The sequence below is a fragment of the Spodoptera frugiperda genome, chromosome 15, assembly GCF_023101765.2.
Source record: "Spodoptera frugiperda isolate SF20-4 chromosome 15, AGI-APGP_CSIRO_Sfru_2.0, whole genome shotgun sequence".
NCBI lineage: Eukaryota > Metazoa > Arthropoda > Insecta > Lepidoptera > Noctuidae > Spodoptera > Spodoptera frugiperda.
The window spans coordinates 2966194-2979571 of record NC_064226.1 but is presented as its reverse complement, the minus strand read 5'-3'; the positions used below and the strand labels follow the sequence as shown (position 1 = coordinate 2979571).

At 35.5% G+C, this 13378-nt stretch overlaps 1 protein-coding gene across 1 annotated transcript in view; it reads left to right on the top strand.

Annotated features, from left to right (window-relative positions):
* The window catches only part of LOC118271836 (protein bunched, class 2/F/G isoform), a gene marked incomplete at its 5' end in the record, with an annotated part of 133968 nt that overhangs the window by 59752 nt on the left and 60838 nt on the right, over window positions 1–13378 (top strand). The window contains 1 exon segment of the mRNA XM_035588077.2: window positions 2583–2717. Coding sequence (XP_035443970.1) covers window positions 2583–2717 — 135 coding nt within the window.

The following is a 13378-nucleotide window of genomic DNA, read 5'->3' as shown; positions in this document are numbered from 1 at the left end:
GTTTCCATTCAATTGACGTCAGAACGTAATCAAAAGATCATTTCAATTTTCAACAGGATATTTATTTTGCATACTCACCGGATAAAATTGCTTCAAGTTCCAATGTACGTGCACGTGAACAGCAACTGTTATATTTCTTCGACAACAAGGAGAGAAAGAAAATCTTTGAACCTTACTTTACCTCTTTATGTTCCATATTTTTTTAATTATTTTCCCAAATTAAAGCTCTTGCGTCAGAATTACTGTTTTCTGTCGTCAGGTTGCGTTAATTTGCATCTAGGTAGTAATTTCATCATGTGTGCACTTAGTCAACCGGGATGTATCAATGAAAATATGGTGCAAAAGTTATATTTAGATATTCTGAAATATTAGGCAAGTCCTCTCATGCAATTAATTGAAATACAACTGGGGGAATCCACCAGGTTCCGCTTAGGAGATGCATGTATTTGTTTACTTTAACGTATTCAAAATCCTTTTGTAACTATATTTATTTGCAGTATGAGTAATACCAGCGAGAAGTGCTCGCTCTTGCTTATACAAAGGCGTCTGTTTTCCGCAGATGTTAACAATAACAATTTGCGATAAATCCAAACTTCCGCCAAATGTGACCTGGGACCAAGATCCGACCTTCACATTTTATGGTCTTGTAAAAATTACAATTTGCGGAAACATAATCTGTTAATGCGAAGGTGGTCCAAGACAATTTTATCATAACGCACTGACAACGGAAATACATAAATTGGTCTGTTTTCACAGAGAACTCATATAAATTTTAGTTTTAATTTCATTTATAATGAGCTAAGTGACAATTTATATTCACTTCCTCATAATTTGTTTTAGGCTTTTTAAGCACTTTTGTCGTGTGCGAAACAGCGTTTAAAAATAGAATCATTGAATACAGAATTCTGAATTATGTCAAAAGTAACGTTGAACTCGTAGACGGCAATAGAATTAAAAGAAAATTCAACAAATCCTTACGTAAACATCTTGTGTATTTAAAAATTTTACCTTTTATTTGCCAGACTCGGTATGTAAATTGCGCAAAATTTTATTCCAACTATGTTTGGCCAAAGATTAGGATCAGTTACTAGCATTAAATCAATGGCGGCTTTCATTGAAATACTAAATTCCAACTACGATAACATCTAATCGAATTCTCTTTACAGTTCCAATGTAATGCGGCATTTTTACTAATTTTTCTTTGAATTTGTTTGTATCGCTCACTAGTCTTGGAAAGTTACTTAATTTCTAACACCATCAGTTCTATCACGCGAACCAATCATTATCGCCTTCATAATACATTTTCTCTGTTCTACAATCATAGCAAACTTTTATTACATATATCACATATTTTGAGCATTAAATGGTCTGAAATCCCTACACCTCGTATTTTTTTGTTATTTCCTGTAACAATTGAAAAAAATGTCGTTCATCAACCTCCATACTAGTAATTTGACATTTAACGTTTGACGTCAACAATTTTTGTTGCCAACTGTAATAATGAAATACATATCGTTTTACAGAACTTTTCACCTATACCGACACATATTCATCACAAATATGGGTTTATTCGATTCCTTGAAACTTTGCAAGTGATTTCAGTTGTATTTTGTTCATATTATTGTAACAAAGCGCAACCTTGACGACGGCGACGCCTCGGCTGCTTTGTCTGACGACTCAGTGTTACGCATTCGTCTCATTCATACTCTAGATGCGTTTCGTGCGACATAATTCTAGTGTTGACGCGACCAGCTCAACTAATTACCTGTTCTCGCCCACTCCTTGCTACGTGAGTGTTTCTTCGGCGGTTACTTCTAAAGCTTGTCTTCCTCGACTCCACGATTGGCATCACAATCGTCATTGCTATTTTATTTACTCCTACTACTATTAAAGCCTGACTGATTTATTCTATTGTTATATCGCTAACCGAACCGTCTAGACAACTCTTTGTTCTCTTAGTGACGTTACTTTAATTAAATTCGATTGCAACAGATGGACAATGTCCAACTAATATTGCATCTGACACGCTTGTTCTTTTATCTTGATTGATGGCTCTTCATCTATGAATGAGTTTATTTGTGTGATAATATTGTCACCGGCGATGTCTACAGATTGCGTGCGGAATGCTTGCTTGCCAATAAATACCCTTATTATGACTGACACTCCTGTTGCCTTGCCACTAACTAAACATCACTGCTTCTGTATCTTCACCCCGCTGAGAATGTTCTGCTTCGCTCGGCTATTCGTAGTCCTTTAACAAATGCGAGTAATCGAGACACAGACTACTGTAATAAACTGAACTTGGCGGGATATTATCACTAGGTTCTTTTTATATAACATTAACTAGATTACAGAGATAATCATAAATTAGCATAGTAACATTGATAGCAAATATCGATCCTAGTCTGAAATTAGCTTTGGCTTATCTGCTCCAAGGTTTCACTGAATGTTCTCTAACCTTAGTTTAGTATCCATACCTGTTGTGTCTTAACGTCTTGTAATAATATGGAGGGAAGGTTGGAGCAGCTAGGTCTTTGGGTGTTCGACGATAGGGCTGTGGTGACGTGGTCATGTGTCGGCAGCATCAACGGGCTGGCGTTGGCGCTGGGCGGTAGCGGTGCAGGCAGCCCTGCAACGGCGAACGACTCTCGGGACCAGACGACGACTTCATCTCGTGCGCCTTCCCCGCCGCCAAACGAGAGGCAGCAGCACTCCAGGTAGACGCGCTCCACGCTCGGAACGTTTGGCTTCTCTGGCTATGGCTGTTTTTGTTGCCAATGGAGTACTAGCTGTGGTGTCAAAACCCAATTTGCAATAATTTAAAAAATCACGTTTTAAATTGGAATTACAATCAAAGCTAGTGTTTCATTGGCGAAAAGTAAAGGTGTTGGTTTCGTTTCTGTACTGTAATTTTATGTGGGTCGAGGTCGTTTCCAAATTATTATTTTTTTACTATTTGAACGCCATACAACGTTCCTAGTATGTGTGCATGCTTGCCTGCTGAGTGTTTTGTTTTTTTGTCTTTTTTTGGTGGTAGATGATACCTTTTTGTGTTGTTTGTTTTGTATTTCTTCGAATGATTGAACGGTGTATTTGTTCTTTATTGTTAGATAGATTTTGTGTACTTGTTCGAAGGTTTACTGGATTTTCAGCGTCTTCAAAGTTATGATCTACAACAATGTTATTCTTACCCCCAAGCATAAATTTGCCTCTGACGCACTTACGGCACTTGCGTACTGTCTGTATCAGAAAGAGTACCATAAATAATTCAAATAGGAAATTAAAGGTTTAATGATCGTTCTAAACTGTGCAATGTCAAAGTCATGCATATGTTTTCCTGTCGGCAACGAATGACGTCAGTTCTAAATAAAACAATGATGGTCCTTGTTATTATTGCGTGACTGTACCTACCTGAAAAAGTTAAATGAGGTTATATTTAAATTTTACCCAACTTGAATGACGAGGGAAGCAATAATGGTATCAGCCGTCATTATATCATTGAAATAAAAGAACGGAACAAACAAAATAATCAAAAAATAAAATACAATCCTAAACACATAGGTACAAAAGGATTGATATAAGGATCATGACAGGTGTGTTTTGTATCTTGCCATATTTGCAATTGAGATATTTCAACAGGTAAGTCAGTAAACTTTGAGAGGAGTGATGTTTTGGATGGCGATAAAAAATGGATCCTTTTTACAGAAGCCAAAACAAGTGATCATCTGTCAATCTTATACTACCTACATACCAATTACCTTTTTTTTGAATACCAAGCAATTGATTTTGCTTAAAAGGATGTTGAATGTCAATATTAATTACATTGGTATTTTGCTTGAAGATAAGTATTAGCTTTACAGAAATACTTCTCCCAATTATATTAGTTAAGAATCATTACAAAATAAGTGTCAGACTGGAAATAACAAACAGCTCTTTCCAAAGCTTATGTTGCATTGCATCAAAATGGAGTCTAGAACGTACCGAAAGAAAATAGATCCAATGCCAAAAGTAGTAGGAAGTAAAGAGCCAAATCTGATGTAGAGCACCGCCTGTTTGTGGGCGGAGCTTTGGCATGGTCGTATGATACTATCTATAGTATATAGATAATTTTTAATATGACAATAACCATTCGAACCGACTTAGAAGAAAAAAAAAACAACGACTTGAAACCTGTTTGCTTTTAGAAAAGAGTTAAGTTTCATGACCTTGGTTGTTTAATTAATTTATTATTGATTTCGAGAGTAGGTGCACTAAATAGAGAGAAGTAATAATAAGTAAATTACATTGACACGAACACTTTCCACTTACATAAAGAACCAAAACAAATGTCTAGAATTCTAGATTAATCTATAGGTAGTCAATCTTTACATTCCTAATTCAGTATGCCAATCAGTTGAGCGACCGCAATCAATATTTGCAATCAATCAACTCAAATGTGCAATGTTTGCAATAATAATTTATATCTTTAAATTATATCTAATAATTACTTGATATATTTATTTTATCATCACTAAAACACTGCGGTAAATAGAAGCACATTTGCATAAGTGATAATATTTTGCCGAATGTGCAACTCAAGATCGTTAAAGTAACATTTGGTCAGCCCTAATGTCCGAATAAATTCATATGAACATTTATATCCTTCGTGTCATTATGTGCTAACGATGCGACGTTGAGTAATTACGATAAATGCGCATACCTCCCAAGGCATCTTCATCCCAAAATCTACGTGTTGATCATCATAATTTAACTCATAATTTTGAGCACCAAGGCGAAGCTTACGTCATGCTCCCAGAATAGAGCGCGGTTGCTTTCAGTGTGTAGTTATTGTAGATTTTTTGCTGGCAGGTTATTGACTTGGCATTTAGATGTCACGACAAGGGTATAGAGGAGCTCGCCTCTCTTACACCGAACTGAACGTTAAACAACATTGCAAGTCCACAACATCCGTAGAAGTTCTCGTAAAAATACCCCTATACATTGTTTTTAATAAGAAACAAATAATAATTTATTTGGAGCTTACTAATGACGGCGGTACTTACTGGGTATTGATATCGCACGATGCTGAATACATGATGCGGGTACTATAAATAGTTTTTATGTTTGGGTTACAATAATATAAATATTGTGTTCAGTGTAGATACCTGTTAGACGGTTTTCGAACGGCAGATGTGAAGGTCATTATTGTTTATTTTGATATGATGATTATGGGCAGGTAGGTTAGGTTTTATGTAGGTAGCGAACCACAACAAAACAAAGTGGGTGTTCGTATTGAGGTTTGAATATTTATGAGCGATAATGGCCAACAGATTTATATGAAAATTAATTCAATTTTATGTGCGTCATAACTTACTGTTTGTGATATAACTTATGTCTTATTACGTTAGCGTACAAAACAATTATTTGTTTAACTGAGAGATATTGAAAAAGCTTCAAATTATACTTATTTATTTTCTTCGAGTGTTAGATTAGTGACCGAGAGACTCGTAAGACACTTGAAAACATACATATTGTAAGGTGTTAACAGTAAGTCACGTTGAATTGTTAAATAAATATTTAAATAGACGAAGTACACTTAGAAAATTGTGTAGGCGATCCAAATTATGTATTTGTTCAAGTTCGTATACATTATCTGCTCAGCTTAGCAGCTTAAGCAAAAAATGTAGTAGTGTTTCTAATACAGTTTTTATTGCGACTTGTGTTCTTAAGGCGTGGTGCATCTCGGACCAAAATAAATGTGGTCTAGACAAGTCTAGTTTTTATTGCATTCAAATAATGAAACCGACTTCTGCATAAACCAGATTTACCTAATACTTGAATGTTAAGCACCTAAATTCTTTCAGATTTTGAGTACAAAGCTTAACAACATTCATGAAAGTGTTACATTTTTTATAAGCAAAGTATCAGGCTTCTGTAAAATGTTTTACAGTATTTCGCTCCACAACACAACAAAACAAAATGGCGATGCCCTCGTTCGATAAGACCTCAAATCTTCTATTCAATTCTCCAAATTAAGTTCAACCATGTTCTCAATATTTATCTTTCAAAGTTGCTTGAACGAGAACGCCTTCAATATCCCTTAATACACGAGATTTGACGAAGAAATGAATCTCGAATTCCCAATAAAATACCCGCAAATGCGTGCAAAATCGTTGTAATAATTCACGAGTAATCTTCGGAGTGGAATTCTTTTCGAAAGCGCTTGAGCTTGGTGAGAAAAGTGAGCATTTAAATTGGCGTTAGCTTGCTCAGTCGCGCCCTCAGTGCCCTTGTGCCACGTATTTGTGCGTATCCGCAATTCCGCTATAAGTATTGTGTCCGACGCCCCTGTGAACAGGGCTGTCCCTAGTCAAATGCACGCTGTTTAGCTCCAGCTAATGAGCGTGAAATAATGCTGCAATTACATGTTAATTTCATACTGCAGTTGAAATCATTCCATGCTGCAAACAACGTTTGAATAAGGTATACAATGACGTATATCCCGAAAATACTAAGGTCGTGCGTGAGGCTGTGGCATAAGTACGTAAAGCCAATTTATAAAAGCTTCTTCGCCCAAAAAAAAGACAATAAATAGACGCAAGACATTCCCTGAAAAATAAATCGTACTGAAACTACAAGTTCTTTTGTTTTATTACGCAAAATTAGCCCAGTTTTCTTTGTACTGACAATAAACGCGTAAAGTAATTTTAAAAATAATACTTTGTAGCAAGATAATAAAATGGCGTCGTTAAAATGAGAAGGCGGAGTTTTACGAACATAAAAGTGACATTCGCGTGTCAAGGGATATTTTAATATACAAGGGCTCAAGTGGGTTTAAGAACGTAAAACTCATGAGTCAAAGGTCGAAAGGATTCGAAATAAACATTATAATAAACAACCCACGCGGAATGACATTGCGCCTACAAGTAAACATAAACTGATTTCTATTTATTTAATTACATAAATATATTTTTATGTAAACCTCCTCCTCAAGCCTCAAGCAATTTCTTTGGTTATGAACAATAACAATACAAATAAGTTACCTAAGTTGTATTTTTTTGTTGGATTATTGTCAAACGAAGATTAATTCAATGTAAGATGTTATCACGAACAAAGATTTAATATGACCAACGTTAGCAATACTAGAAACTCTCAAGGGTAATTTTATTGTTCAGGATTTCCAATACTTCAACATAAGTACTTATAACAATGCAATCATTCATAGCCTCTTGTCACGTGTACCAGCACATTGTTGTAACAATTAATAAAACATCAATACCATATAAAAATCAATGTATGCAAGTAAAAAAATGTAGAAAAAATAGTAGCCATGCTTTTGCCTTACAAGCGTGTTCAGTACACGTGCTGAGAGCTGCATTTAAATTAGTTGCGTCATTAACATAAGTACATGTTTTACATAGCTACAGTATGTACAAGTTCCCATTGATCCCCCCTTGCTACTGTTTATACACTCCACTTGCCACCCTGCACGGGTTCAGCCAATTAAGTACCTGACACAAGATTTTAATAGCACACCACGCCAATTAATATAAAATACGTATATCAATATTTCACCTACGCTTAGAAGTATTTTTAATTAAAATAAGATTTATTCGTCTAGGTGCAAGGTGCAAACAAAATATTATTAAACACAAAAAACTCTTATCTTGTTAAGTCTAAACAAGTCTCATTAAAAATAATGATAATAATTCCCAACGAATTACGCCTAGACTCAGAAAATCAGGAATGATTTTTGCAAAAAAGTTTATTTCAATCACTTTTTGTCAATCAAAGAGACATTTCTAGCATGTACACATCCATCACTCTTGTTGCCGACAAACCACTCTGCTGTTACTTCAACTACTAGCACTCAATTTTAAGTCTTATGCCGTGCACTGAACATAAACATTTCTATTATCAATAATTGCGGACTTGTTAAACCGACGGCCTAATTGCTGCGCAACTTTTGTAATTTGCTGTCTTGTGCCCGTAAAGAGGCACTATGATGTGACCGTTATAATCTACCTAGCAACAACCAACCGGTAGAGAGTTCGATGTCCGAAAGAAATGTAGTGACCTCATAGATTCGCTATTCGCAATTCATCATTTTGTACAGGCTGCCACAGCAAGCGGCGAAATTGCTATCTCTGGCAATATCACCTTTCTATTGAAGCCAGTTACAGCAGAGATAAGCGATTGTACTTTGTACATACATTGTTGGAATCGTGATGTATGAGTGTTTGTGCAAATTGTAAGTACTAACACTATCGTCAACATCATAATCGATTGCGCATGAAACGCTCGTTTCAGATAAATCTCACTTATACATGACACAAACACAACTTACAAAGCGGTTCTAACACGATTTCAAATAAGATTATTTGCAGACTAAATATATCTAAGTTATTTGGATATTCCACTGGTTATCTGTAAAATGAATCATGGAAACATAAAGGTAAGCACATGCAGGAGTGCCATCGAAAGATACTTAAAACTTTCAATAAGGATTGGCCGGAAAAGCCAAGCCTCTAGCAGTGGAAAGATATGGTAAAACCGTTTAAGTATGTACATTAGTGTAGTGTAGTCAAGCAGATTTATGTTTTGGAAAATACTGACGTGTGGTACAAAATAAACATTTGATTTACACCATACAAGTAGAAACGCAGTAAAATTTTGTAAAAGTATGAGAACATAATTTTATCTAGACTTAACCACGTACGAGTGGCTAATGTTATTGGATTCTTAATCTCTGTTTAAATTCTTGCATTGCGGTTACCTTCTCACTAACCAACTCAAGTGCCGGTTACACTAATACGAGCCCTTAGCAACAACGCACTAACGTCATCTCATCCGACATTGAAACATATCCCGAGTGGTTGTAACCACAGCCTCGGGATGCGTCGGCGCACCCAGCCGTACAAGGACTCCACATGACGTCACTTCATACTACAACAATACAATTACGCACACGAAATCACGTCTTTCTCCATACTGACAGAGGCGAAATTACTCTGCAGAAAGAACCTTTTTGCACCTTGGAAGCCTTGCGTGCGGTTTTACTTTGTAGCTTCGCATTACCTTCGCGATGATAGAGCTTCATCGCGGGATGATGGACCGCCCATCGAAAATTTTATGCGCCATAAAACGAGATGCAATACCTCGTGAGAATCGTTCAATTTTACATCAGCATTTAAACCAAACGGAAATGTAACCGCATTTCCTGACGAATGACTAACTATTGTGAACTGTATTATAAAATATTTCACGGTTATCTTCGGAAATAATGTATCTCGTGCACAAACAGTCATCCCGAGCGATGACATCACTGTTTGCCGGAGATTGTCGTCAAACACGAATTACGTGGATCACATGTTACACAACTGATTTGCCGACAGATTAACTTGTCATTTTGCGAAGGAGGCACTTTCTATTCAATACTGGAATTTGAAAAAATAATTCCATTTATTTGACACTAACACATATCACTGTCTTTTCAGATTGTAAATCTAATTCTGAATTCCTAATGTCTCATATGAAGCTAAATAAAAAGTAAATTCTCAAGTAATTATGTGCCGTAGGTATTAAAATTGTTGGCACATTGTATGATCCGACGATGATATAACTGTGTTGCTAGATGAAAGACAACTCCCAATTAATTTGATTATCTTGAAAGAGGTAAAAGGAAATCCGTCTTCGATTTACTCAACACGTAATCTGTCACTCGAATTGCTTAAAATGACGTCTGTAACCGCATCCGAATTCATATTACATTGTTAGGTATACCCATGTAGGTATCTTCTGTGAATTTACATTACTCTTGACCCATATTGTCCAACGTTTCCGGTTCGCCGGTAATCGGCCTTGATGTCTCACCCACAAAGGTCAAGCGTGGCGAAAGACACATTCATAAACATTCACTCAATTTGTTCCGAGATATATCTAATTAACTGCAAGCAAATTATTACCTCTTGCATAACATCAAACATGGAAACTGCCTTTTCAATTATAGCCATTCTCGGATAGAAAAGAAATAACAGTATTCGACTAAAATACTACTTCAATGAATACTTTCTTGTTGTTTAGAAATTCATATTATAAAACTCCTTTCCTTTTTATGATGGAGAAAGCAGACCTGTGCCTAAGGCAACTAAGCAGTAACATGTTAGGATATCAACGATTGGAGTAGTGCATAAGTAATGACTAGTTACTAACCAATATGACATCGATTTAATGTTCATATGCAATCTAAACACATTACAAATGTTAGGCGTTGCTTATTTACTATCAGTGTTGTTCATTTCTATGATAAGTTTAAGATAAAATACAAAAACACTACATTAGGTCATTACTAGTTTTTTTTACTAAAGCAATCCTTAAGAATTTGTAAATCTGGATATTTTGCATCAACGTAGTGGTATTTTGGTGTTGGATTGGTCATAAAATCAAGATTATCACATATATGTGAGTAAGCCAAAACTGATGAATGAATATGTCTTGAGTAGGTTGTATTTAATCGTTTCTTTAGTGGACTGTTAGACAACATAAGAGACTACAACTAGTGCTAGCTAATAGGGACTTTGCCGAAGGTGGATGTAGTCATACTAATACTACAGTCCACTCGTTCAAAGAAAAACAGATGTGATGTTATGCTATCTATAGTCCAAACGACCTTGCGTTGATAAATTCGTAACAGTGACACCGATTTACAGGGCAATCCTCTCGTATTCCACTATGTAAATACGACAAACGATAAAATATTCTTCTCTAGTGATGGCCTAGCTTTATTTATTGTAGAATGTCATTATCAAATTAGTTTGCGCTGACAAAATATTGATTATGTTTCAAATGCAAGTGTAGACAAATTATCTAGTTCAGCTTTCCAACTTAATAGCATTTAAGGACATTCATGAATAGCACGAAAAATGGCAATGTTGCAAACGGGTTTGTACGGTATTCAGCACAAAAACAAGCGATTGTTTCAGACAAAGTAAAACCAACAATAGTCAAAGGTCTTGACTTTCAAATACAATGGTGTATGATTAAAATATCGAACGAGTTCCATCTAAGACCCGTTAGGCACAAAACGGGGGCGTGACTTTGTCGCCTGTGCCAAAGATTCTCCTCCTATTTGCCAAGTATTCGAGTCGGTGTTTGCCCAACATCGGACTGCGTGAAACGATCCATGTGTTCCACTTTAGGATGCTCTCTTATTTATTTTCATAGCGAATTAATTGAAGTTACGGCTTTATTTTTTGTTTTTGTACTAATTCATGGAAGTCTGGTTGTTTCTGAAGATTTTTGGAGGAGGTTATTCAACTGATCTTATGTTGTAGCTAATGATGGTGGGGAAACTCGATTTTGCAGAAGCTAAAAATTGAGCACGATTCTTTGCACAAAAGTTAATTAAAATTGACTGTTGTCAAAAAGCTTATTCAGTATTTTTATTCCCATTAGTCAACATTTCAAAAATAAAACATTTTATCGCGCTGTGGAAATTCCATTTTAACAATGAAATGTACTGAGTGGAAGTTTTACCGGGTTCGTACTGATAGGAATTATTCCAATACCTTAAGTTTCATTTTTGTATTCAAAAATGATTGAGAGCAAATATTTTTGCGGTCTACAGAGTTTTGTATATTAGTTGTATGTGCGAGTAAAAGCTATCAAAAATTTTAAGACAATATTCTCAACATTTTATGCAAATATTAACTTTAATGTTCTATGTCAAGTCATTCGTAAATACCTACTTATTTGACTTTGTTTGGCAAATTGTTATTTTAGTGTCCAGTAAGATAAATATTTACTACTTGTTTGTAAACGTTTTGTCTACAAACAGTATCATCACCTTAATTTGATAACCTGGACCTTTCGTTTGACTTTCTTTGTGCAAAACTACGTAGTATTTTGTTAATGAGATTATCGTTAGACTGAATAAATTAATTTTAATAAGTAAATAAAGAATTAACATAAAAACACCTAGCGGTAAGATCTAAAGCCTAAGTTATTATGATTTATTCGTGTTTTTGCATTCAACTAATGATAGAAACATGACGCGTTTATCTTCCAGTCATCGTGGTCATTGCGGAAAATTCTTACCAAGGAAAATTAATAACTCATCATGACACTTAATATTAAATACAACTATGACTATATCACGTGGCTAAGTTGGTAGCGGGATCGTGTTCCAACTTACTGAGTGCTTGCACTACGATAGAAATTAGCTGTGGAAATAAATTGCCGAGTACCTGTATTGTCCCTTAGTTGGTAAAATTACATTCTCCTTTTAGAAATTACTCCCAAAAATGGGCATTACACTCACTCCGAAAGTATATAAACAAGCATCTTCGCGACCATGATAAATGATAATTCATAAACCTCATCTTAGTCTGCAACTCCAATTAATACCAACCCAAGAATAGCTTAAACGTATAAAACCCGAGACAAAATTAATATTCCTTTAACGAACGTCTATTTACCGTTAGGAAAAGTACATGTAGTTAATTGTGAAGCGTACTGCAAAGAATTAAGATTGACAGCCCTGTACACGCGGCATTATTTAACTGTTTCAATCAACCGTGGGCTAACATTGACCCGGCCCGCAAATAGATCTAACGAGTAATTAAACACGCGCGTGAGTTAATCTCGTATTGAGGCAATTTGATTTTTTGTCTAGCTAGGCACGGTCAATGTAAAGAGGGTAATGGTTAAGTGTGCGAAAGCGGTCACTTTTAGTTACACTACCTTAGAGGCTTCATATTTCTAGGCACATGAGTTCTTGTCATACGTACCGAAATTGAGGTGACACACATACAAGAGTTTTGAATTTTCACAACAAATCAAATCAATCAAACCAGCATATGTATCAAATCATGATAAAGCACCAGTTTTCTTTCTGAATGTCCTGGCCTGGTTCGATGTTCACAAATGAAAGGCCAACCTTTCCTACATTATGCTTACAAGGAATCAATCACCCCTTAATCTTTATGTTGTAGGCGTTTGCGGGAACTGTTCAGTCCAAATTGGGCCAAATTACATACAACAGTAGTCTATCGACCTTTGGGGTCGCCTGTATTCTGCCTTAGACATGTAGGTATACGTCTATTTTTGGCAATATCAATAAGCTTGTCACAACGACCCCATGACCTCTCGCTAGTTAAGTATTCAAATAAACAAAACATCCAATTGATTACAACATTAACTTGTTTGTTTATTTATTGTTAAGAACGAATAGTTTTTTGATCATAGAATAAGATTATTTTTACATTTGTTATTTATGATTAAATTAATCACAAGGAAAAATCCTTCCTGTTGCTGTTTAAAAAACAAATTAATAACAGCTTAATAATATTTTTGGCCGCAGTGAAATAATTTATCAATCACAGCGAACTGACATCTACAA